Genomic DNA, 27,023 nt, shown 5'->3' with positions numbered 1-27,023 from the left:
CTCCAGCCCTTAGTTAAGAATTTCTGTTTCAGGTCGTCTGTCTTGAAAAGAGAGCAATGTGCTCTAGAGCAGAAATATACCAAGACACCAGAACATATGCAAATCTACCTTCAAATACTGAAAACAGATGGCAAGAACAGGGCAGGTTTTGATATTGCATATAAAACTGAAATTTTATTATTATTTCAGCAAATAGTTTAATAATGAAGAATCAGTAGGAGCTAGGCATGACAACCCATACTTACAGTCCCAGTATGTGAAGGCGTCCTATAAATTAATAAGGAAAAGGCCCTACAGTCTCTGTGCCTTTCTAGTGACAACCAATTTGAAAAGTGGGAAAGACCTCAGTGATGTCATAGACTATACAAGTGCTCAGTTAGATGGGAACATCCCCATTCTCAATAGCAATCAGGAAAACGTAATTGAAAAACTACAGTGAACTCACTTAAAGTTCCTAGATTGGCAAAAAGTTAAGTTTAGCCATACCCAGGGTTATAAGCCTATATACAGCAGCAGGGACCTCTATCTCCTGCCAGGGGACTGGTTATTGTATCCACTTCAGAAGTGCCCATGCCAGTCAACCCACAGTTTCATGTCTAGATAAAATTGCCCTGGAAAACCTCTCGTCTGAAAGGTATACTAAGACATTGGAAGAGTCAGCAACACTGAACTATCTGAAAACTTGAAGAAGACAATTTTTCATTTGCCTAAAAACACTGGTAAACACAGTGGATTCCCACAGTGTCATATCTACACCAGTGGGAGGAGGAATTTTAATGTGTGTCAATTCCAGTCAGTGTGGCCTAGAAATATAATGAAAATGCAGATTGCAGAACATACAAAGTGTATGGCCAATCTCCATGAAGTCAGAAGTCGAGACACGTAATCAAATACATGGAGAAGGAGGAAACCGGCTAAAGGAAGAGTTAGCCGAGTGCAGTCAGGAAGGAATATTCAAAGCACTTCACTGCAGTTAATATGTGTTTCCATTTGAATGGTGAGTTTGTAGGCACTGACGTAATTACCATTCATTATAAACCTATGTATATAAATTAAGAAAGTCAGACATGGTGGTGTGTGTACTCTTAGTTCTACACTCAGGCAGAGGCAGATGGATCTCTGAGTTAGAAGCCAGCTTAATTGACACAGTAAGAACTTGTCTCAAAAAAAATTAAGTCAAGGAAGTCTTTGTCATTGTTCAACTGGTACTTGACCTTACCTAATAGAAATATGTACAGATATTTTCTCAAAGATTCATACTGGATGTTTATAGCAGTGATAGTCATGACAGCCAAGACATGATACAGACATCCACAAGTGGGGAAGTGGAGAAGTCAGTGTGGTTTATTTGGACTTTGATTCAGCGGTAAGAACGAGTTACATCTCTGTGTATCTCCATAATGCTAGAGAATCATGGTTCCATTTATAACAAGCTCAGTAACAGGCCATGTTACCCTGAGGTGCTAGAAGTAAGGGCAGCAGTTGCCTCTGGGGAGTAGTGAGTGGAGAGGGAAGGAATGCTTCCTGATCCGGGTGTTGGGTTCCTGGGTGTATTCATGCTATGAAATCTGTCAAGCTCTGTACTTAGAATGCGCGCCTTCTTTTTGTATGTACATTTTCACCTCACCCAAAGTGTCCATGGCCATGACAATAAACCTGCTCTTGAGAATGTGTAAGCTTCTGTGGGAAAATATAACAAGAGATAAAACAAAGGGATAGCAAGTTAGATAATGACAGATGCTGTGGAGAAAAATAAAGGAGGGAGAGCATGAGTTCTGCTTAGTGGGTGAAGGAAGCCACCTCCTGAGAAGTCTGGAGAGTTGGAGAGCTGACACTGTGTGCGGCTGATGAGGAACACTTCAGCAGAGACCACAGCAGCCTGAGCAAAGAGTCTGGGGTGTCCACACAGCTGCTAGGCAGTGGGCATGACTGCGGCTTTTACTCTGAGTCAGATGGAAAACAGAAGAATGACCTGTCTCTAACAGGACTGCCATAGTGGCTGTACTGGAAACAATCATGAGGGTGAGTGGAAGCAGATACCAGCCCACATGCAGCTGTCGTGATCCAGGCAGAAGATGATAGTGACTTAGACCAGAGTGTCAGTGGTGGAGATGATGAGCTGAGCTGGGTTCAGGGTACAACCTGCAGGGTCTGCTGGTGGTAGAAGGTGTGGAAAAGTCGGATCTGGCTGACATTTTTATCCTGATCGTCAGGGGGACAGAGTTGCTATTAAGAACAATGGGGAAAGATTTGGGAGAGAGGTTTTGGAGAAAAGGGTAAGAATTTCTTCTTATATGTATTAAGTTTGTCTGTGCCTTAGCTCTCAAAACTCACATGTGTAGTAACACAAATGGATAGGAGAATAGAGACAAAACCTATTGCAGTCCTTCATTAATTCACAACGGCATGCTGTAAATGCAAGTTCTCCATTTAGAATTCAGCTGGGCCAGAATGGAGCCTCCTGTTATGAGGCTCAGTTCAACTGAAAAGCTGGAATCCCCTTTCATACAGTAAACTGAAGAGTCACAAAAGCTGTTATTGCGAATTTCACATGCACCAAGGCTCATACTTAAGTTGTCACATATTCTTAATTAGTGGAGCAGATATTAATACACTTTTACTTTGGAGTAGAGCTAACCCACATGGATTATTCAAGTTAGTAAGACACAAAGTCTCCATTGTTCTCCTGATTCCGATTCTGAGTCTGTCTTCTTTGTTAGCTGTTTTTAGAATGAAAAATGTTAACATATTTTTCATTGCTGTCGTAAAAGTATTGTAAGAAAAGAAGAGAACTAGAAACAGTAGAGGTTAAGTGGCATTGGGGTCAGTTCTTCATTCTTGCTGTTAGTGTACCCCACAGCCTTTCACGTTGGTGCACAGGACCAGTCTGTTAACAGTGCAGCACAGAGGACACCGCCCTGCTCCTTACAGATAAGGGGACAGAGGCTCAGGAGTGATTTGACAAGGACTGTCGCAGGCTTTCATAAGTGGTGAAATTGGGGTAGAGATGCTTGATAAAAAGGAAGAAAGTGGATTGTTACCTTTTTCCTGCCAGTGGCAGTGTGGTTCCTGCATCCCAGGGGCCCAGACTAGAGTCTGGCTGTATGCACAGCCTGAACTCTCAGGAGGACTGCTTCCTCTCCCTAGCTACTGGGGAGAAGCTAGGCTAGTTAGTAGTCTGAGATCTCTTACTCATTAAACTACTTACTCCAAAGCAGTGAATATTCAGTAAGCTAATTAAAATTTGTAAGTAAGATTTCCTTATTAAAAAAATCTATTAAAACAAGAAGACGACCATTAAAGTAATTATTAGAGCAGGAAAAAAAAGATGACTATCAAATTACCATATCTGCTTCAGCTGTCCATAAAGGCCTTTTCAGTTGCTTTGGCAGCAGACACCAGCAGAAATGGGTTTCGGCTGTACGTGTGCTGTAGATAGACCAGAAGCAGCGTGGAGGAAAATGGCTGCTATTGTGTTACAGAGGTTCTTTTCCAGTGTTTTAAAAGATGACAGACTCTCATGTTCTAAAAGCTTCTATTTTGTACCCTGGTGGAGATGCAACTGTCACTAAACAATGTGTGAAGAATAAAAGAGCCAGATGTAAAAATATGAGAGTACTTTGAATGGGCTGTAACACCTAGTGCAGACCAGGGACGCTTGAGTTATCTGAAGATGGGGCTGTCTACTCTGGGTAGTAGGGTTTGCTCCAAGAATGTCAAAAATGCCTGTTTCAGACTGGGCTTTTCTAAGGGAACCTCTATCATCCCTTGTGATACCCAGACCTAAGAGCAGAGGTACTGTTCTGTTGCCATGGCAGAGTTAAGTGGTTTTGAGTTAAGTGGTTCTTCTTCCCTAAAGGAATCTTCATCTGAATGTGGACCTGCCAGCTTTGCCTCCTTCACTTTACCCAGTCCTGTTCTTCCGTGTAAACGTATGTTCCCTCCAGTCCCTCCGCACGCCGTCTCTCATCACTGCACCTCACCTTCCTAGAGCCTCACTTCTGTGAGGCTTGTCAGGGCAGTAGGCTAATCTGCAAGTCAGGGTCCCAGCAGAAAACAGATGGCATGCTCAAAATAGAATAATGTCAGACAATTTTAATAAAGTGTCTATTTATAAAACTGTGGGCAGAGTATAGGGAAACAATGGAAGAGGCTGGCACTTGGTTCTGTTGCTGCCTCTTAGCCCCAAGAGATACAGGAAGGGTTGCCAGGACCTAAGAAGGAGGTTAGATGGAGAAAGAAGTAACAAGCTCTGAGAAGAGGCAGCTTTACAGCGAAGATGCCAGGGGAGTAGATACCGTGGCCTCCTTTTCTCTCATCTCCTACCAGCCTGCAGCAACTGGCAAGCCTGAGGCAGAGGGCTGCCCCAGGGCCCACAGCAGGGTGGAGAGCAAGAGATAGGAGTGATCAGAAAATAGATGGGGTAGCCTAAGGGCAAAGACCCAGATCAGTACAGGATGCATGCCCTAGCCCTCTGGCACCCCTCTCTACGATTCTGTGATGCTCCCTCCCAGAAGCCTTTTCCAAAGTTGCTCTTTACTGCCTTTTCTTTGTCTATTGGCCGGTTCTCTGTCCCTGCTCACTTATCAGCTGTGCCCAGACACACTGAGGAGAGGCTTACTTCCTGCCGACAGTACCAGGAATGGCCCTGTAGGAAAGATGACATGGAGAAGATGTCCTCAGATCGCGAAGGAAAGACATTCTTAGCAAAGAAAACTCATCACCAGGCTGGTCTGTCAGGTGGCCATAGCGAGTTTTGTCCTGTGAAGGTGATGTTCTAGGAACCAAGATTACTGTCTCCAAACCATCCCTGTGGCTTTGAGTGAGGCTGTGCACCTCCACCTGCTGTCTTCATGTGTGACTGGATTAGAGATAGAATTATGGGGGCTTCAGAGAGAAAATACTATAGGTGGATGTAAGAGTCAGAATGTATAAGTGTCAAATATGTCTGTGTTTTTCTTATGGTCTCTACCCACAAGAACCATGAAAAAATGGTGTACCAATTTCTGCTCCTTCAGAGCTAGCTTCCCTTGATGACAGTTTATGCCCTCCCTTGCCTAGTCTCATAGCTCCTTTTCCTCCACAACTCTTACCATAATTAATTCTAAGTATTGAACTGTCCAGTGGTGTTCATTTAGAGGTGGTAAATTCCATGTTGTTTAGAACTGCTTGTCTTGTTCAGTGCTATATTCTTAGTGCCTAGCAGTGTCCAACCCAGGCATGAAATGCTTGCTTGGTAAGTGGCTTAAGATGGTAGATGTGGTACTGGAATGTCAGAATTGACCCTGACTGGGGAGAGCCTGCACTTGTGAGATTGAGTGGTTTATATGTCTTACTTGTATCTATTAATTAACTTACTCAATAGCATTCAGCTAGCAACTTCAGAGTCATTGGGCAATGTTATATAACGAATGCCACAGAGATCCTGCCCTATGGGGCTCACATTCTAATTAGTAGAGTCATGCATATATATATATATATATATATATATATATATATATATATACACACATGCATGAGTACATATTCAGATTTATATGTAAGTATATTTGGTATAACCCATATTAATATAGTTCATGTAATTACTGTAAGTATGAGCAATTGTATGAGATATCATATAACATAATATCAAATGAAAAGGTGTGATTATTAGGCTATATGTGTGTAGTGTTAGCTGCTATCCCATAGAACAAGAAGTATTCTGAAGAGATGCATGATGAGATTTGTGAAAATAATTCTAGCTCCAGCATTGCATATCAATTTAAATGTACTAAATGAATGCTTTGTAAATTTTATGGCAGATTCCAAGCCCCCGATTCAGGAGGAACTGTAGTCTCCACACAGAATAAATAAATAGTAATCCACACTAAGCAGTCAAAACAAAGGCATCCAGAGGGAAAATAAGATTGTGCTAGAAAAGCAACACTCACACCATCCACAACTGAACTGAGTAATAAAGCTGTGACAGGGAGGGCCGGCATTGTCAGAGACGATTTAAAGCAAATGTCAGCTGGGAATTCCATACCTGCCAAACATGCTTTTTGATAGAAGTCAAATAAGATTTTTTTTTATCAAAAATTGAAAGAATTTGTCTCTCTTTCTCTTTAAAAAATATATAAAAGCAATTCTTCATAGAGAAGTAAAAAGACTTTCAACTGGATGGCAGATGTAGGAAATGGTAAGCAGAGGGTCGCTGTGTGGGTCTGAATCAAAATCTATTGCACAAGGATCCTAATGGCCTACTTTGTTTATACCATGCATAGAATGAAGACATGATTATAATGCCTTTAAGTGACGAAGGGGTATATTTTAAGGTTCTTGCATTTTTCAGGAAAATACCAACTAATAAAGTGCCAACTAATGTTAAACTATAGAAATCAAGAATGTGAAACCTTTAGTCACTTCAGTAGTGCTGAGGGCTATATAATTGCCAAATAAAGAGGGTTAAAAAGAGGCAGGATGAAACAAATTAGAAGTACTTATGAGATAAGATTCCCAAATATATCAATAATCATATGATAGTCTAAATAAGCAGAAAACAGTCAAATAAAATGAAAATTATGTATTCTCTGAGAGACATACTTAAAATATAAGGACATGAGAAAAGCAAGAGTAGAAACCTTAAAAATGTAGAGCAGGCAAGCAATAGCCAACAGAAAGCTATACCAGATTCAAAATGCTTCAAGACAAAAGGCTTTACTGGCAAAACAAAATAATGTTGTGATAGCAGATCTACTTTTTTGAGCAACAATAATATCAACTCACACCCATAAAGCCAAAACTTCAGTAATTTCAAAGAAAAATTAAAACCCCAAAATTACAGCAGAATTCCATATTTTTCTGTTTCTGAGCAGAAGATAGACACACATGCACATTTTAGCACAGACACAAGAAAGTGTGTTTTACACTTTAGTATGTATAAGAATGATCTAGAGACCTGTCAGAATGCAGATTTCAGAACCCTGTGCCTGTAAGCTCTGAACCAAAGGGTCTGACCTCCTGTAGATCCTACTTTAGTACTGATGTTGGTGATTCTGGAACATGTTAAGTGTCATAGATAGAGAAGATGTGAACACAAGTTCTCAGTTACATAAAACACTCTGTCCAACAATGACAGATATATATTTCAATATTTGTCCATTTTAGACATTAGCTATGTATTCTAGGCTAATGAAACACCTTTAATGCATGTTATTTTTCTCTTTATTTATTTAGGTTTTTGGGAGGGACAGGTACTCAGGTAGCCCAGGCTGACCTGGCACTTGCTGTGCAAGTCTTCATCTTCTTACTTCCACCTGAGTGTGCTGTAACAACAGTGACGTTCTACCGTGGGTGGCTTCTTAGTACATTTTGAACAAGTTAAAGCAGAATATGCTTTCCAACTACAGCAGAATTAAAGTAGACATCAGTAATAAAAAGACACTAGAAAATTCTGTTTGAATGGAATTCAACCAGTACCTTTAATAACCTCTGTTTTAATGCAGGATCTACAATGTAAATTTGAAAACATTTTAATTAACTGATAACAGAAATACAATATATTAAAATTTCACTGACTTTGCCTAAGACCTTGTTTAGAAATGAATGCATAAATTCAAATACACACGTATATAGAATATGTATGCAGAGATGTATGGTGTACATATTATATACATACACACAGATGACTGGAGGTAAATGATAGGGAACCATCTCAGAATGTTAAGGGATACTAATAGGGGACTAGAAGAACAGAAAGAAGGAAACAGGAGAGATGACCATAATTGAAAAAAATAGACTACATCCCACCAAAACCAAGCACTGCTTCTTTGAAAAGTCTGTCTTACGGGACTGGAGAGATGGCTCATGGTTAAGAGTACACACTTCTTGTAGTGAACCAAGTTCGGTTTCCAGAATCCACATGTGGCAGCTCGCAACAGCTTGTAACTCAGCTCTGGGGCGTCCAATGCCTTTGACCTCCAGGTTTTCTGCATTCACATGCACAGACTCACACAGGGACACACACGTAGGCAAACACTTGAGTCTTCAGTCTTTTAGTGTTCAGCATGAGTCATGTGTGTTTGAAGATTTCATTCTTGGAAATGGAATGAAAAGACAACTTTCTAAGTAGAAATGGGAGCCTAAGTGGGAAGCGACTAACTAGACCTGTTCTGAACTCAGACATCATGGTTTGCTTGTGTGCTCCACCATTTGCTAGTTGCATGCCTGGAATATTTAGTGAGACTCTTTATGTCTTTGTTTTTTTGTTTATAAAATAGGGAAAATAGTAAAACCTATCTCATTGGGTTGTTAGGAGGATTGATAGCCACAGAGTGCTTAGCATGGCACTGCACTCTTAGGAAGCCTTGGTAAATGTTGCCACACGGTACTACAAGAGGGTGGGTGGTGACCAACAGAATGAGAATGAAGATGGCATGCGAGAGGTCAAGGCCACAATAAGAGGGCTGCTTTGGGGAACACAGTGTATTTCCAACACTCATGAGATGTGTGGGGTGAATTATCTGGCTGGAGATCTTAGAGCCCAGGGGTGGAATGTGAATTAAAAAAAAAAACTGATTGTTTTATTAACTGGTACCATTTAAGGTGACAATGGAAGACCAAAGGAGGGACATCCTAGAGTGGTAATTTTCCCTTTCTCTTGTCTTACTCAACTTGTTAAACTATTGTCCTTCAGGTGCACCAGCTCCTAGCCAAGTTACTCATAGCCCATACTAGACAATGGGAGTGCCCTCTCATGTCACATATTCTGAGTGCCAGGACCTGGAGCAGGCTGTTTAATCGAGTCATGCTTTATGTGTAAAAAGAGTGCTGATGTCTCTTGGCGAGATTCAGTGTTTATTGAGATCATCTGTGTAGACTGCAGTGTAGGGTAGTGTGTCATGAGTACCCTGCCAGTACTATTTAGCATCCATTTAGCCAGCATTTGGGGGTGAAAGCTGATCATTTGGGACAGGAGCTAGTGGTTCTGACCTCCAACAAATCAGGGTTCTAAGCACAACACCTAGCCCCCAAGTTCTCACAGACTCCAAAAACCCGAGATCCAGGGTAAGGAAGGAATGAGTCTGTTCTTAGGCTCTCACGACATAGCCCTGCTGTATTCTTTACTCCTGTGATGCAGTCTTGGTGAGATGTATTCATGTATGTTCAAGGGCAGGATTCCTTTTGAGACTAGATCTCTCCTTTTTAAATGAAGTCAGTCAGGGCCAGTGTTCTTAGTGTGTGAGAAGCCCTAGGATGACCTCCAGCATTGTAAGGAATAATAATAAAGAGAAGGAAAGAAAGCCAATGACATTTCTCTGGATTTTTCAAAAGAAACTGGCTTGTGTGTGGTGGGTGGTAGTGCTTGGCTAGGACTTTTATATAGGGCTGAATAAAATTTTATGTTTTTATTTACTGGCATTAGATTTATATGAAACGTCTCAGGGTAAAAATCTGCCCTATTATTATTTAGAGTACCCTTGAGTTTGGATTCTGGGATGCTGTGTTACCCAGTGACAGTTGCACTGCTGAAAGTAGCTCTATAGTTGTGATGCCCCCGTTGTGAGATGTGGTGGCTTCTCTAGAGCCTAGGAAGGAAGCCATGGAGTGTTTACCTAACCTAGATTTATTTTTAGAAGTGGGAGAAATGATTTTTTTTTCTGAGGGAGGGAAAGATAAGTAATCTTAAAGGGCGCACCATCTGTGGAAGCAGCTCTCAGCACGGGTTTTAGGAAGATGAGCGGTGCCGTCCTCTGCACTGTGGCTGCAAGGCTGACAGTTTATAGACTCGCAGATGAGCCTCTTTGTAAATGTCACGAGTGGTTACCAGTCTATCATGCGGAGAGGAGAAAGGGCGAAGCCAAACTCTAAGGGTGTCAGCACATTATGGCGATAAAAATTTTTCACAGCTTCAAACAAACAAACAAACAAAAATATACTTGACAAGTAGATCTACTTTATTTCAAAAAGTGTGGAAGCAGAGTCTTAAGTTTTCTGGTTCTACTATTAGAGGTGGACTGTGTCTCAAAAGTTGGTTTTTGAGCCAGTTATTATAAATTTGGAGTTTATTTTCTAAAATTAGGAGATTTAAAAGGTTTGGATTATTAATCTGATCCATATTTTAACCCCATAGGGTTTTGTAATAGAAAGATTAATTTTCACAGCAGCACCGTGAGTGGGCATCATGGCCCCTCTTGTAGCCCAGGACAGGTGAGCCTTAACTCTCATGACTAGCCCATAGTCAGATAGGCAGGAATTTGGGATGGCTCTGGTTAGCTTTCAGGCCCATTTATCTGTCCTTTGGAGCCCCTGGGGACACATACCATGCGGCTGTCTAGGCTTTCTGCCCTTCAGAAGCTACCAGACGGCTGCAGGGCACAGGAGTGAATGAATTGAGGCTTAGTGTTTACCAAGACATTTACCTTAAAACAACTTAGACTTGCTTTGTATTCTTCATTTAAAACTGAGCTACAGCATGAGAATGAGAACATATTGATTAGGGAAGAACTATTTGATTGAGGCAAAACATTAACCATGCAGATACACTGCATGTCCCATTTTACACAGATCGCCATTTCAGTTTTCCATAATGTCTGTTTAATTAGGCACACTACATAAAGCATGCGTCGCAAGTAAACATGAGGAGACACATTGGCAAGTTTGTCAAGAGCTGTGCTTCATAAATTTTCAGTTTGTTAATTTTGATAGTGATGCTTCCATGTTAGCGGACTCCTCTCCCTGATGCCGTCTGTGCAGAAGCGCTGTGAAGGAAGAGCTTGTACCTTGCACTTGTGCTGGGAAGTCTTTAATTGATGGTTTCTTCTTTATTTAATGTTGGTATTGACATGATAAATGAATGTGATAGAAGTGGAAATGGAAGATACAGTTAAAGCCAGCTGATCAGTTAGTTGCCTGTTGGTGACTGTACAGGCATTGTAGATGGGTTATCTTTTTATTTTAACATAGAACTTTTCTTAAACACAAAGCTGTTGGGAAATTTTAATGGCTTGAGATTTACAAAGAGATTTTAATTTTGTATTCAGAATTCTCAGGCCTGCTATTTGAAACCTCTCCCAAACAAGGAATAAGAGTTGATTCTTCCTGTAGCCCTAGGGCCAGCATAAAACTCCTAAGTGTGTGACTTCCCAATGGTATATCCTTACTATACTGTGTTGCCTAGACTGGTCTCGACCACCCAGGCTCAAACCGTCCTCCTACCTCAGCGTCCCATGTGCTGAGACTACAACCATGTGCTGCCACGTTCAGCCTCAGTAATTGCTTTGAAAAGCAAAGCTGCATAATGACATTTCTGTTGACAGTGAAGTGCAGCCAGGACAGTGATTGCCCATTGACACGGCTGTCTTGGTGTATATGAGAACACCACATATTACCATGTTTGTACAGATAGAAGTACTTTATAGAAATCTTATCTGTTAAGCAATATGTGCCAACAAAGTCTGCCCTTAATCATGACCTCCTTTTGGTGGTTGGGATGATACTTTCTTCCTGTGCATGAATGCAAGTCTATGTATGTATGCATCTATGTCTTTCACACACAGCAACTGCATATTGTGTGAAAGGAAAACTTAGCTTTTCCCATCTTCGTAGTATATTATGAATAGTGCCATGTCAATAAGTATTTCTCTTCAACATGATCTGTAATCAATGATTGTTTTCCATCATACAGGTTCCTATAAATTTTATCTTTTTTGTTGTTGCTGTTATTGTAAGCAGGAGTGTGGTAAATATCTTTGTATAACTGTCTGTAAATTCCTCAAGATAAGTTCTTATATTAATGTTGGTCAAAGGATATATATTTTTTTTTGTTGGCATCATCTCCAGAAAAATTATGCTAAATACTAAGTCACACACACAATTTTTTTCTTTACTCAGAACATCTTTGATTTCCTGGAACTGACAAATTTGTTCTTGGTCTAGTGCAAATGTTCTTTGTGTCTCATGGGAATGGTTCCCCGAGTTAGCCCCATGCTTACAGTGAAGGAGATCTTCTCCAAGTAAACCTGCCCTAGGGTTTCCCTTCTATGGTCACAAGAAGGATTCTAGCTAGAGTTAGCTCAACCACTTCAGACAACATTCTCCAGGGAGACCCTGCTGATCCAGCCAGGAGCTGAGGATATGCCCTAGGGCATCCATGCAGAGGCTTAAACCTCATTGATGGGCCTTTGTATGAGTGCATGTTCTCCTTCCTCAAACCCAGCTCCTTACGGTTGCTGCAGGAAGCTTCGTGTCACTTGTCTTTTCCTTCCTCCCACCTCCCATCTCCCATTCCAGAAGAAATAATTGCCCCAGTACCTCAGAGTCTTTTGAGGCCCTCTTTGGTCCTCAGAAAGGGGTAATATGAAGCATATTGGTAATAACCTATGCTTCATTCAGAATTTTATAACCCTTGCCTCTCTGATCAAGAAATGCATGTATAATAAACTTACATTTATTGTTCAAAATAAGTACTTTTATTTACCAAAGTAAGTATATTTGTATTGCTTTGACCAATTTTAGATTAAGTGCAGTGACAGCTTAATCCAGAAGGAAATACCAAACATGTATAACCTTATAATTATAGGAAATAAAAACAATTTAAGTGTTTAAATTTCCATATATTTCTTATGCTATGCATAAAAGTATATTGCATTAGGATAATATGGGAGAGAAATAAAATGGAAATATATTTTTAAGAACAAAAATGTAAAATTCTGAATCTCAAAAAGCAAGTGTGTTTGTTTGAACGTGGATAGTGGTATTGAATTGCTGTGCTATTGTATTTGACCACATTTTAAGGAGTAGTATTGCAGTTTTATTTTGAAATGTCAACATTTGTGACATACTAAATAACATTGTTTATAACTCTAAGACTTATAATGAAAAAAATTGTGTATGCCAACTTTAAAAATGTACAAGGAATAAAAAAAATGTGTGAGCAAGTACATGATTTTTCAAAATTACTTTAGGGAGGATTCCAGCAAATGCTCACAGACCCTCTGCACTGGACAGGCCAGCTCCAGCAGCCCTCGCCATCAGCCATCATATTGTGGCTGCAGTGGTATGAGACCTTCTAGGCACACTGGCAGGCTCTACCTGTCCCTTCCTCAGCCACAGCTGCCCCGCCTGCAGGGATCTTGGCTGTCACACATCCCAATGTCTCTCCCTCCCTTACCAAAATGTCACTTACTCCTTGATTGTCCTCTCAGATCTCACCTCTTCCAGAACACTGCTAGATGCTCCCAGCCTCTTCCCTTAGAGTGGTTTTCCTGACTCTTTCACTACCAAAAGAGAGATGGAGGCTACACAGAGGTGAAAAATAATGACATCTTGAAATTTGCAGGCAAATGGACAGATTTAGAAAAAAAAAAAACATATTAATGCGGTAACCCAGAGCCAGAAAGACAAATACAATATGTATTTACTCATAAGTGGCTTTTAGACATAAAGCAAAGAAAAACTAGCCTATAGGCCACAACCCCAGAGAAACTAGACAACAAAGAGGACCCTAAGAGAGACATACATGGGTCTATATAGAAAGGAGAAAAAGACAAACTCTCCTGAGTAAATTGGGAGCATGGGTATCACCGGTAGGGTAGAAAGGGAGAGGGGAGGAAGGAAGGGGAGTAGGAGGAAATGTATAGCTCAATAAAAACAATTTTAAAAAAGAAATACTAGAGATCATTAGAAAAGAGAGCGATGGGGAAGGATTAGAGAAGTGACTAGTCCCTAGGGTCTGGGGAGAGGAGCACTGTGCTGTTTGTGTTGGTGTGAACTTCTGGAGGGTTTGCCGCTGGAGTTCAGACTTAATCAAAGCACTAAGGAGTGGGTGAAGTCAAGGCCAGTTCAGCTTCTTCCCTACTGAGGAAGTGTCCTCTAATATCTCCGACCTGCTAGGACATCTTTGTGACTCCGTGTGACCTCATCATTGTCCTTCAAGTTTTGCTAATTGTTTTGGGGGGCTGGCCTTGCTTTCATGATCATATTGTAAAGTTGGACTGGAACCATGTGGTTACTTTTCAAGCTCTCCACAGCACTGAGGCCAATACTGACTATGACGTCCTCAGTAAACATTCTTAGAAAATCAGAAAATTCATCAGAAAATGCTGATGGGGGAGTACTGGGTTGAGTTCTGGTTCCATCACAGAATTTTGCTGTGTAATTTGGGGCAACTTGTAAATGGTCTGGCTTTCTTATTCCTTCACTGATAAAACACGGATGATATAATAGCTACAGTGGTCAGATAGTTCATGTGCCTAGACCACCCACACACCTAACTTTTTCTGCAAGGAGGGTGTGTTATTATCATGCTCATTTTAAGGGGACTCGTTGAAGTCATTCAGCTTGTAGATGACATAATGTAGATTTGAAAGCCTCGAGTGTCAGTCCTAACAATTTAGCCTTTATATGGTCACACCTACATTTGAATTGACTATTTGAGTTGAAAGTTCAAAATGAGAGGATAAGGGGAAGCCTTATAAGAAAGGTGAAAAGCTTTCCACCATTAAGTCACCGTGGGGATTTTCTTGTTGTTTTGTTTCAATGCCAGATATTGAACCCAGGTCCTTGCACATGGCACCACTGAGCTATGGTTCCAATCCAAAAACAGCTTGGATTTTTATGTGGTGATGTGCAGAATGTAGGTGGGGGACATGCATGGTCACAGCATGTAGAAGAGACTGGAAGCTTCTGTTACTTCTGGCCTGGGAGAAAGGTTCCAGAGACATTCAGCAACCCGCACTATGTACCCTTCCCTCTCCTCTGACTTCCAGAGACTCCACCTGGGGTTGGGCACACTGAGCATCGACGGGAGAGTGCTAGTGTCATTTTTCTCATTTTTAATTAATCTTAAATTTTTTACCTGACCCTTTGGCCCCCTCACAGGCAGGGCTGTGGATCTTTGATATGAGAGTCAGAAGGGGGAAGCACAGGACAGCATATTCCATTCCCCTTTACCAATTTCCTGCCTGTTTCCACTGTGGGACCAATATACAGACCATCACAGTTCAACTGTAGAGCAGGCCGTCCTTAGTGGCCCATTCCGCAGCCTGGCCCTGTCATGAGCACTGTTGCAAGAGGGGTCATGTACCCTGTAGCTTTTTTGCTTCCCACTGAGTAACCATAGGTCTTTGCAAGTAATTGGATCTGTTTAAAAGATGAAAACGGTTCCTGAATTTAGGTGTCAATTTCTTTATTAATTACACTGCTCTCGGTTGCGCTATGTGAACTTACTAGCTGATTACCACAGTATCCAAATCTGTGATATCAGAATTGTGTGATGTGCATATTTTAATTTGAGAAATAGTTTAACATTTCTAGATATTCATTTAGATGTGGTTATGCAGGTTAAACATAACGTATGATCACTGCTTCTTTCATTGCTTCCAATTAAACCTTGCTTGTTAGTTTAACCTCTAGGTAATCCCATCAAACAATAGATGTCAAGGAAACACTGCCCACAGTAGCTGCAGATGAGTGGCCATTAATTTTAATTGCCTTGATATTAAAGATTAAGAAGTATTGGGACTGGCAGAATGGAAACGATCTGATGTCAAGCAAACCCACTTGCTAAAGCTTCCCCAGGCTGCTGGTGATATTAAAATTTTACTGTGAGAATTAAATAAACCTTTATTAGTGATGACTGTTGTTTGATTGGTCCAGGGGTGTACATAAACAGAGGATTCTTACATATCCAGAGATGAGGCCTTCCATGGTAGAGATTCCTCAATTACGAAACTGTTAATAAAGCTGTAATCTGATTTTCTAGGCTAGGTTTCATTAATGTATTATAGCTTCTCTGATTGTCAAGGTAATATTAACTACAAAGTACTGAACCCAACAGAGAATTGTTGAGAAGGAGAGAATTCTAGGATGGGCCTTTGTTGCTAAATTCAGAGTTGGGAAATTTTTATTAATTATTCTTAAGAAATACCAATTTTCCCCTTAACAGGGACTGTCTCCCTTTGCACTATAAACAATATATTCAATACTTAACTCTTTCTAAGACATGCCAGGTCAAGTTAGGAAAGCCAGAGGGCTGTTCTGTATGAAAGCAGCCATGAGCATGCCAGCTGGAGATAGACCTCCTGAGCTGAGGCTAGGAACTATGGGAGGTGAGGTGGATTCGAAGAGAATTTGTGTTAACAAGCAGTGTCAGAACTTGAACCTTCGAGTACTGTTTCTATCCTATTCTTCAGGAGTTGTGGTTGGTTGGTTAGTTTTGGATTTATGGGTTTCCTTCCCTCATTCCTCCTCCCTCCCTCCCTTCTTCCTTTCTTCCTGACAACTTCTCAGGCATTGAAGGCTGGCCTTGAACTTAATATGGAGACAAAGATAACCTTGAACTTCCAGTCTTCTTGCCGCTGCCTCCAGAATGCAGGAATTGTAGGTGTGTACCACCATGCCTGGTTTGTGTGGTGTTATGGATGAAACCGAGGGCTCTGTGTATGTCAGGAAAGTGCCCCACAAAAACTACATCCCAGACCCATTTTTTTTCGGTTTTTAGAATGACTTTATTTGGGACTGAAGAGATTACTTAGTGGTTTAGAGCTCTTGTTGTACTCGTGGAGAACCCAGGTTCAATTCCTAGTGCCCACATCAGGTGGCTCAAATCCTGGAATCTCTAACTCCTGTTCCAGGGGGTCTGATACCGGCCTTCTCAAGCTCCTGCATATGTGGTACACATAAACACATATAGGTATACGTACATACATGCATACACATAAAATAAATTAATCTTTAGAATGACATAGTTCTACTATAGGAAAGTATCATAAGGCTTGCAGATGCTGGCACTTTCTGCATAGAAATCCCTCTTGTGCCCCATCTCCTGCTTCAGGCCTGAGCCCTACATCAGCATTTTCTTTTTTACCCTCCTCTCTGATCTCCAGAGGCAAGACTCTGTGCCTGTTCTTTCTCCAGATTATCTTCCCACCAGGCCATCCCTGTGCACACCTGCTGTAGGCCTGCACTGTAGAAAGAATACGGAGAGGGGTTAGGTCCTATGGTTGGAGCATATGGACCTCATTTCGTGAATTCTAGTTGTCAGCAATAAGACCAGTGAGTGCATGAGGAGAACCAGATTTTTTTTTCATCCAGAATAAAGTATTATGTCCACTTAGGACTATCCAAGGATGGAGTCAGGGACTCTGCTGTTGGCATCACATCTGGGGTGAGGACTGAGAGGGACCATGGAGAGGAAAGAGGAGAAGCTCCTGCCCTTCCTCTAAAACCAGGTGTGCCAGAGGTTATGGTGGGTTTTATGGGTATCTACACAGATCTAAAATTCTTCATAGAAGTTAGAAATAGAAAGAGTAACTTCAGAGTTGTCCCTATAGAGAAGATCACTGAAGGTTTTGAATGAGGATGAAGAGAAAGAGACGATGCCCAAGAGGCGATCCTTGAAGGAGAAACACGGGGTAGAGAGGGACAGAGAGACGGAGGAAGAAGAAGAGGAGGAGAAGGTGGTGTTGGAAGAGAAAGGGACAAAATATAGAGGAACCATGGAAAAAATGAACCTCTAGCAGAATGTTGCTGAGAGGCTGAACACTGGGCCGAGGACAGCTGGACAACTACCTTGTTTCCGACTTGACAGAAACAGCCAGATGCGTAGATCTCTAGTGTCTCAATTTTGGGTGGGTTTTCCTTTATTCCTGTCTGGGGAGCCTGTGCTGTAGCATTGGTCCTCAAAAGTGTGCTTATGTGTGTATATGTGCATGTGTGTATTTGGTGCTCCTAAGGCAGCATATGGACAGCAGTGAGGCCATTGCTGTCTCAGTCTCAGGGATCCCCTGCCAGGACCTTCTAGCCTTCTCCAAAAGGGCGAGTGCCACCAGCTGAAGAATGAGAGCACCATTTCCAAAGCAATTAAAGACTTGGCAGAGGTGGCCAGTGGGCTGCCCACTGTGGAAAATTGGGTTGGAGGGCTCTGAACTGCATCCCATTATTTGTTTCTGCCCAGGGCCCCCGAGGAGCTCTTCTGGATACACCTAGGGTAGAACAGTGGCCTGACACTACACCAGCAGTTCCTCTGCTGGGTGAGTAGGCCATTCCAAGGAATATCTTTAAGTTGTCACGTTAACAAAGAGAGGCAGACTCCACGATACAGGATGGGCATGCCTTCTTATATATGGCTGTGTAACTTTCAATGTCTCTACATAGCTCGGCCACAGGTACCTAGGCACATGGTGTGACTCTAATCACTGAGCATTGGGCTATAGTTTTGCTGTCTATGAGCTATGATGAAATCAGACATCTGCCAGCATCCTCTTTTAAATTTGTACTAGCTGCCATCATAAGAGGTTTGAAAAAAAAGAAAAAGAAAAAATATGTATTCTACTTTATATAATCAGCCATCCCTCTGCATTTGCATTTGACGTTATTGAGATGGCTTGAGTTTTCAGCTTGCGGCTTCCCACATAGTCACTGGCAGAGCCTGAGAAGCCATCTTGGCAGACATGCAGTGTCTTCCAAGGCAGGAGACAAAGGGATTTTTCATCCATTATTAATTGATGTCCCTTTTCAGCAGACCAAACATGATTCTACTATATAGCTGCCAAAAATTGTTCCGGGTCCACAAAAGAACAATAAGTCATTCTTCAAGTGCGCTTCATGATACCTAATCTAACAAATGTTTCCAGTAGCTTTTCAGCTTCTTTTAGGAGTCTCATTGCTATGTTTGATGACATTGGGTATTTTTATGAGCAGTGGCCCCAGCCATTGTAGTGTTCCCATGGCTAGTTCCAGGAAGCATTGTTCTTCCAGTAGAGCTAAGAGAGTATGCTAAAATGGAAAGCGAACCCCTAAAACTGTTAAGCATTACCCAGAGACTCCCCTTGTCATCCCAAGTAAGGACAGAAAGTTTGACTTTTTTTCTTTCTGACTTCTCTACCCTTCCCATTCCATGTTCCTGTACTTGGTAGGTGTCCAACTGGTTTGGCAACAAACGAATCAGGTACAAGAAGAACATCGGCAAATTTCAAGAGGAGGCCAATCTCTATGCTGCAAAAACAGCCGTGACAGCTGCACATGCGGTGGCTGCAGCCGTGCAGAACAACCAGACCAACTCACCCACCACGCCGAACTCTGGTGAGTGTGACACGTTCACTCAGCCAGACAGGCTTCTGCCACTGTGCCCCATCCCATAGACCGAAGCTGCAGCCTCACTGAGCACACAGTGGAGCTTAAGGGGAGATTGGTGTTCACTTATGGAGATGTTCCATGCTGGTGCGCACTGTTCACAGTGAGTCCCGCCTGCTCCTGGTAGATTCTGGAACCTTTATACTTAATTGTGGCCTTTAATTCAGTAGGTATGTAAAGCTCTACCACATACTGTTTGTGATGGTCTGTCAGAGTGAATCAGCAGGTGGGAATGTGGGCTGGTTGCCGGATGCTGGGCACTTGGTTGCAGGATCTAGGTGCAGCCTCTGTCTTTGCCATTTAGCTTTCTAGACTTACATATAAAGATATAGTATTGAACCCATGAATGCATTGCCGTGTGTGTGTGTGTGTGTGTGTGTGTGTGTGTGTGCGCGCGCGTACACATGTACACACACACACGTGGAGATGTGTGCATGTGTGTGCTTTTGTGCGTGTATACATGTGTGGGGAGGATATGGGTTGAAGCCAGGGCTTTGCATATGCCACTCATCTACATAACTAGCCCTTAATTTTTATTTTATTTCATCTTATTTTATTTTTTTGAGATAGTTTTACTAAGTTGTCCAGAATGGTCTTGAATTCCACCTGGCCTCAAATGAATGATTCCTCTACTTAACTGAAGAGCTGGGATTGCATGTGCGGCCCACAGCTGACGATAAATGCACTGCTTTTGACAGAGCACTCTGTTGACATTTTATGTGGCATTCATGCTGGAGTTAGAAGAAATGTCTTTATTTTTTAAACTTTATTATTTTTTTAAAATTTCATGTGCATTGGGATTTTGCTTGCATGTATATCTGTGTGAGAATGCCAGATCCCCTAGAACTGGAGTTACAGACAGTTGTAAGCTGCCATATAGGTGCTGGGAATTGAACCTGGTTCCTCTGGAAGAGCAAGCAGTGCTTTTAACTTCTGAACCATCTGTCCAGCCCCCAAAGAAATGTCTTTAAATTACAGGGAACTTAACTGACAGTGAAAGAAAGGTGCAGCTAGCCCCAGCGGATGGATTTGAGGGGCTTGGAGACATTCTAAGGTGATATTAAAATACATGTGTAAGGTCCAGAAGGAAGGGTGTTTATTTTCTCACACTTCCATCATTTCTAATGGGCCACGGACACTAGTGGATGGGAAGGTGGGGTAATGGCTAAGAAAGAGCGTGAGAGAAGTGTGTCTTCTCCGTGTATTTCTCCACCATGACAGCAATGTTGAAGAGCTCGTTTGATGACTAAGTCTGGAGAGAAATGGAAATAAGAAGGCTGTGGGTGTTTTTCTGTCTATTTTGATTTGTCTCTTTTTTATTTGGGTCTGCCCTCTATAAGGTTTTTCTTGTGTGTAACGTGAGTGGCAGGACCTTCTAGATCTCGAGTTAATGCTCTGTCCTTCTAGAGCTGAAAATGCCTCTCCCTTCTGTGTCTCTTTTCCTTTCCCTGCCTCTAGGTCTTTGGGGATTGTGTGTGTAGCTCTCTGTTATTCAGCTACTTAACTCTTTCCTTTCCAGGTTCTTCTGGTTCTTTTAGCCTCCCAAATTCTGGGGACATGTTCATGAACATGCAGAGTCTGAATGGGGATTCTTACCAAGGGTCCCAAGTCGGAGCCAATGTGCAGTCACAGGTAGGAGAAATGCCCCAGCTGGGGCCTTTCTGGCAGGGTAGGGTTTGGGCTCAAAACTCCCCCGCTCTGACCCATGAAGTGGTCTGCACATTCATGCAGACCCTGTGCTGGGTGCATCCAAATGGGACACATTTGCCCACCTCTTAATTCAGTGAGAAGTCAAGTGGACAATGTCTTTGATGATTCAAAGCTGATGAACTTTGTGAATGCATTCGGCTCTGGCTTGAGCTCATGGAGATGGGGGGTCTTTGTTATGACAGAACAGAAGATTGTGTGTGCTTGACAGGGAGGGGGTAGGGAGAAAGAGGGGGAAAGAATGAACAAGAGAACATACTGCTCTTTTATTCCTGCATTTTTGTAAGTCAGGAAACTGAAACCTGAATTCTTAAAGTAGATTCCAGGTTCAACCTCTTTCTTGTCCTCTTAACTGAGAACAAGTGCTCTTAGTCTTAGGCACTGGTGGTCGGGATGGGTATGTGCTGGGGTAGGGAGACTGATTCAGCATACATTATCTGTGAGTAGATTTTCACCCACAGCCACACACATTTGCTTGCTGTAGATGGAAAGTCTGCATTACTATGAAGATGCTATTGTTTGGCTGGTGTGAAAAACAAAGGTGTGTGAGTTTCAATATGCAAGGAATCTTTGAAATCCCTCCAGTCACATTTGATTGATAAATTTGTCTTTTGTTGGAGATGCTCCACCCTTGTGGCACACATAATTCAAATTGTTCCCTTTTGTAAGTGATGATGTTTTAATAGATTGAGGTGATGAATTCTGTTCCGTCTCACTTCTAGGTGGATACCCTCCGTCATGTTATCAATCAGACGGGAGGCTACAGTGATGGCCTTGGAGCAAACTCACTGTATAGTCCACACAACTTAAACGTGAGTACCCTGGGGAGCCAGCCGTGGGAATGAACAAGCTAATAGTCACTGGACTTGGCTCCACGTCTTGTTGGCAGTTGGGGATGGCAGTATCTTTGCTATGGCTTCACTTTATGGACCTCAGTACTTGATGTTTGTTACCTAGCTGTCCTTTGAAGCCCTCTCAGATGCCCAAAAGGGGCTGGTGTCCTATCATCAGTGGGCATTTAAGTACTGGCCCATTAAGATGCCATTTTCTAGCAGCCGTGCTGTGTTCGGGAGATGGTGGGAAACAGGTCATTTATCTTAGAATCAAGCAGCAGGAAAATTCCCCAGCACAGAGCAGGTGAAGGTGATAACCTTGGAGACCCAGCATATCAGCAGCCATGCTAAACAAAGAACCTCATTCTTCCGGCAGCTGATTGGGCTGTGGGCCTGGGGTGCAACATGTGACCTGTGAGTTTAATGGCCTCTCTGCTTTAACATAGAGCAACCTTTGCTACTGATTCACAAGCTTTCCCTTGCTTCCTACCCTGGCATGGATGGGAAACAGCAAACACTCAGCTCTGTAAAGGAGGTGTCAGGAGCAGAGAGGAGGAGAATGGCCTCCCTTTTAGGGCCTTCGTTTGCTCTAAGAGTAAATATTAATGACTTAAAAAGTGATTGAGGATGTTCAATTGTAAAGGAAAAAAAGGACCATTAAATACTCAAATCTTTTACATTTGAAATGTCAAATCTTTCTTTTTGGGTTTATAAATAACTCATAATAACCTACAACGAGCCATATAAAAAGCCTTTTAGTTGCATTTCTCCTTTTTCATTTAAGTGTTTTGAAATGCTTCAGAGAATGTGCGATATCCTTATCAACATGATAAAATATGAAGTCGTGATTGCCTGCAGCATTTTACAGACTGAATTCCATCTTCACTGATGAGGCCTGATAAGACGCTGTTGTATAATACAGTGCATAATCTCAAACCACCAGAGTAAGGATTAATTTATTTTGAAAAAGAAAAAAAAAGAATGCTCGTTGACAACCTCTCCTGCAGCTGCCATGCAGAGAGAAATATTGTACATTTGTTGTTTATAAGTTTGGATAAAAGAGGACTGATGTTTACTTCAGATGGGATCTCTTTACACTTGGATCTGTGTAAGGCTTCCTTCTAAGGAGACTCTCAGACCTGAGAGGAAACAGCATACCCTTTAGATAGGGGACACACATGTGCTTGTCACCACCCAACCTGACATGATTGAAGCTTTCAAAAACAATGCCATGGCTTATTATTTCATCTTATTTCCCTTTCCTACCCAGAATTTGATATCTCAAGCTGCAATTTTTTTTATTTAGACTACCAGCCCTTTAGGTTTTCTATCCACCCTCCTCCCTATTGCCTGCCTACCCCTCTTTCTAGCCCTTACCCTTGGTTCTAGAGCAGTGGTTCTTAACCCGTAGGCCGCGTCCCCATTAGGGGAGTTGAATGACCTTTACATAGGAGTCACATATCAGGTATCCTGCATAGCAGATATTTACATTATGATTCATAATAGTAGCAAAATTACACTTATGAAGTAGCAATGAAAATGATTTTATGGTTGGCGTCATCACAACAAGAGGAACTACGTTAAAGGGTCACAGCATTAGGAAGGTTGAGATCCACTGTCCTAGAGAGATGGGAGGGCTTTTATATGCAGAGCTATGCAGTGAAACAGAAAACAAGGTGTTTTTTTAAGGAAAACATGGGCATGGAATTTGGCTCCATGACAGAGAACTTACCTAGCATGCTCAAGGCCCTGGGATCCAGACCCAGTTCCAGGAAGCAACAGCAATCACACACACACAACTATTGTTGGGGAAGAAGCAGTTGTCATGCCCAAAAGACCTTCATGTCTTTCTCTGGAGAAATTACAGATGGACAGGAGGGAGGCAGAGAACCAAGGAGTCCTGTGGAGTGTGGGGCCAGGCTAGCTGGAGCCTCGGGGACAGTATCAGGCAGCTCGCCCTTGCCTTCCCTCCAGAAAGGCTTGCCCCATCGGTTCTGCTCAGTGTTCCCCAACTCACAAGCCCAGCACCTCCTCTTCTTGACTGACATAAAAATACATAGTGACAAGCTGTCTGCCACAGCAGAAATCTGATCAGACATTGATTTCAGCAATTGCCTCTATAGGGCAAGACATGAGGCAAATTTGTTTCTGAGTACTGTTAGTGCTGGTGCAGGTCCGCGGCGGAAAGGGCCAGCGGCATGTGGTGGGCAGCAGCACCATCCCAACGAGGGGCTCTACTTGCAGATAATTGGAAAACTGATTTGACTAGCATGTACACCTCCACAGTTCATACATTTTCATTCTGGAAAGCTCCTATTTGGAGGGAAATTCTGGCTTTCATTTTCCAAGGATTACATTAGCTGACTGTCAGGCATATATGGGAGAAGTGTGGGCAGTTTCTCCATGGGGACAGTGATGAAGCTGGCTGGAGTGTCTGTTTCCTGGAGCTCAAGGTTGCGCCAAGGCATCAAGTTGGGTTTCCCCACTGCCTCTCCTGAAAGGTTGCTTTTGAGTGGTGGTTTTTACCAGCAGATCAGAGGCCAAGCTCCATGCCAGCTTGGGACTAGCTGAAGTCATCTTCACCAAGCTGATTTATCACCCAGTCTTTACTTGATGGGATGGATTTGTTTTACATACATTTAATTCCACTTTAACACATGCTTCCAACTCCTGCCAAAGCGGGTTCAGAAAATACATTTTGCTAATGCATCTTTGCTCTCGTGATGTCGTCTGGGTGTTCTAAATTGGGAAGTGGAATTAATATGTAGACGTGCACCCACTGAACTGTGCCTCTCCTTTCAGACTAATGGAGGCTGGCAGGACGCAACAACTCCATCTTCTGTGACTTCTCCTACGGAAGGCCCGGGCAGCGTGCACTCGGATACCTCTAACTAATCCCCGGGGCTCTCCCAGCTGACATGCCTTGATAAGCGCATTCAGAGCAATAGGAGGAGGAGGAAAGCGTTTTGTAACCCACCACCTACAGCTTTACTGTAAACCTTGTCTTCTTAGAGAACTCGGGAAACCTGTTTTTTAAGGAATCATTATCATTTGTATTTAAACTTAAGACACACATTTAAAAGAAAGCACTTTATCCAATTAGGCCAAGATGTAACATTGTTGACAGTTCTGTGACTGTTTCATCATAATTTATTATCGATCTTTTACATGAACGGTTTCACAGTTGCCAGTTACTTGGCCTTAAGGGTAAGAAGTACCGTCTGTGCTAGACCCCGATTATAGAGTGTGCAAGGTTCGCCTTGCCTGAGCTGAACCCCTCAGATTTCCATGCAGAGTCCCTGTCGTCCTCATATCACCAATGGGCTTGGAGGGGAGGCGCCGTCTGCTGCCTCTCCTAAGGAAGGTGTGTTTCGGAACTTCCCTCGTCATGTTTGTGTTGTAATTAGGTCTAAGACTGGTGGCCTCCTTTCTCCCTCTGAAGCACCAGAACCCAGAGTCTGCGCTGATGACACCACGGATCCAGATTGCCCTGAGGTGAAGATCTCGCTGCTACAGAGGTGAAAACAGACCTATCTGGGTTTGACCATGTGCGCTGGGTGCTGCACAGACTTGTCAAGGTGTGCTCGTCCTCTGGGCAGCCTGGGAAGGCCCTGCTCTCGGGAGTGCTGTATATAGTGTAGCAAAAGAGTATTTATACATCCCACCAATCAAAACACAGCTTTATTACCTCATGCGAACTCATTCAAACCAATAGAATCCCGACATGTTCTGTAGCTTAGAGCGCTCACTTACTACCTCTGAACAATACTCACGCTGTAGTTCGTCTCTTTCTTATCTTTTTGCATCTTGTAATTAACTTTGTTTCCCTTCACAAAATGTAATGTACATTGTAATCTTTTCAAAGAAAACTCAGGGTTGCTTTTGCAACCTTTAAAAAGCCGAGATCGGCAATGTTGGGTCTGACTCTTAACACAGGATCAGCCAAGCTGTTGTAAATACTGAGAAGCGTTTGAATGTCCTTCATCTTGTTACTAATCCATAAAGAAAAAAAGAAGAAAAAAAAGGCGGGTTCTTGTGATGCGTTCAGATTCAGTATTCAGCACTGTACATTTCCCCCGTGTGGCGGGCCCTCTCCTCCTTTTGTATTGTATGCGATTCTGAAACTGAGTCGTGACAATAATTTGTGGCGGTGATTCTGATGTATTAAAAGCGTTCCGTGTTCCTTTCTACTGGCTCACACCCTGGATTGAGAAGTCTTCCTTGTGGTAGTTATATGTAGTTTCAGACATGAATAAACTTTGCTTTCCTGATTAAACCTGAATGTCATGTGTGTCTCTGCTCCTTGAGCCAACACAGGCGTGGGATGGAGGCTGGGGGCTGGGCACATGGTCAATAGAGGTGAGGGTGGCAGTGAAGCTAAGCTGCTGGCTGCTGTTCCTGGTGAGGCCTTTGACCATCCACTGGACCATCTCACATCCCTTCCCATGTTTGTGGACTGAGAAACTGAAGCACAGACCTGGGGCAACCCAGGTCTGCTGCCCTTGGCACTTACATTCCTCTGACCTAATGTGGCTCTGGAACTTGCTAGATGGTCTTGTCCTGTTCACTTCTTTAACTAGCTGGAGATGAGCAAAGGTTTGGAAAGAGTGGGCCTCACATGCCAATCCAAAGGTAACACCCCTTCACCCTTCTGCCTATGCCTTAACATTCTCAGTTTGCAATATGTACAACCAGCTAGATGTTTTTTTTAACAGATTGAACATTATTTTTGTGTTGCCCAGGTTGTAATAAAGTCCATATATTTGCATACATGCTTGTCACTAATGTCCAAATCTTTATAATAAAAGAGGCCCATTGCAGATAATTGGCCTGTTTACTATATCTCAAGGAAATTGACTCACAGGAAATCAGATTAATGTTAATCAGTTGCAGCAAATGTCTATGATAAATATATCTGTTTTCCTATTTCAGCTGGTAGAACCAGGCAGAACAAGGGCTGAGGCCGCCGCCCCCATTAATCTTGCAGCAGTTATTCTGTGCAGATAAACTTTATAAAATAGATTGCCCTCCACAGCTGTCCTCCCTCGTGTGAGTGCTCAGCCTGCCCATAGGAATCTTTCCCGTGGCTAAACAATCATTTGCATGATTCAATTAGCTTGTAGGTTAGCCTTTCTTATTTTTGTACATGAAATAATCCCTGGGCTGTTTGGTTTTACAAACTAGATCCCGTGGAAATGTCACATACAGATGCACACACACACAAATTCATCTTCCTTAACATCCCCAGATACCCAAGGACCACCTTGGCTTTTGTCTTGAGTCAGCCTGTTGAAAGAAACACTAACTAGGACTTACTGGGGATTTCCTGACACTTGGCAGGGATATGGAAAGCATCTGACTATTCCTGGG

General features: G+C 42.4%; 1 protein-coding gene across 4 annotated transcripts in view; it reads left to right on the top strand.

Moving 5' to 3' along the window:
- The window catches only part of Pbx3 (PBX homeobox 3), a 191,288-nt gene extending 165,353 nt beyond the window's left edge, over positions 1-25,935 (top strand). For 3 of the 4 annotated variants that reach the window (XM_038336552.1, XM_038336554.1, XM_038336553.1), the window contains 4 exons: positions 18,897-19,062; positions 20,633-20,745; positions 21,543-21,632; positions 24,456-25,935. In XM_038336552.1, coding sequence (XP_038192480.1) covers positions 18,897-19,062; positions 20,633-20,745; positions 21,543-21,632; positions 24,456-24,548 — 462 coding nt within the window. In that variant the 3' untranslated portion in view covers positions 24,549-25,935. The remainder of the gene's footprint in view (positions 1-18,896; positions 19,063-20,632; positions 20,746-21,542; positions 21,633-24,455) is intronic. The other variant, XM_038336555.1, reaches the window with a different exon arrangement.
- The last annotated feature ends 1,088 nt before the right edge of the window (positions 25,936-27,023 follow it).

The sequence above is a fragment of the Arvicola amphibius genome, chromosome 7 (genome assembly GCF_903992535.2).
Source record: "Arvicola amphibius chromosome 7, mArvAmp1.2, whole genome shotgun sequence".
NCBI lineage: Eukaryota > Metazoa > Chordata > Mammalia > Rodentia > Cricetidae > Arvicola > Arvicola amphibius.
This window is presented reverse-complemented; position numbering and strand designations above follow the sequence as displayed.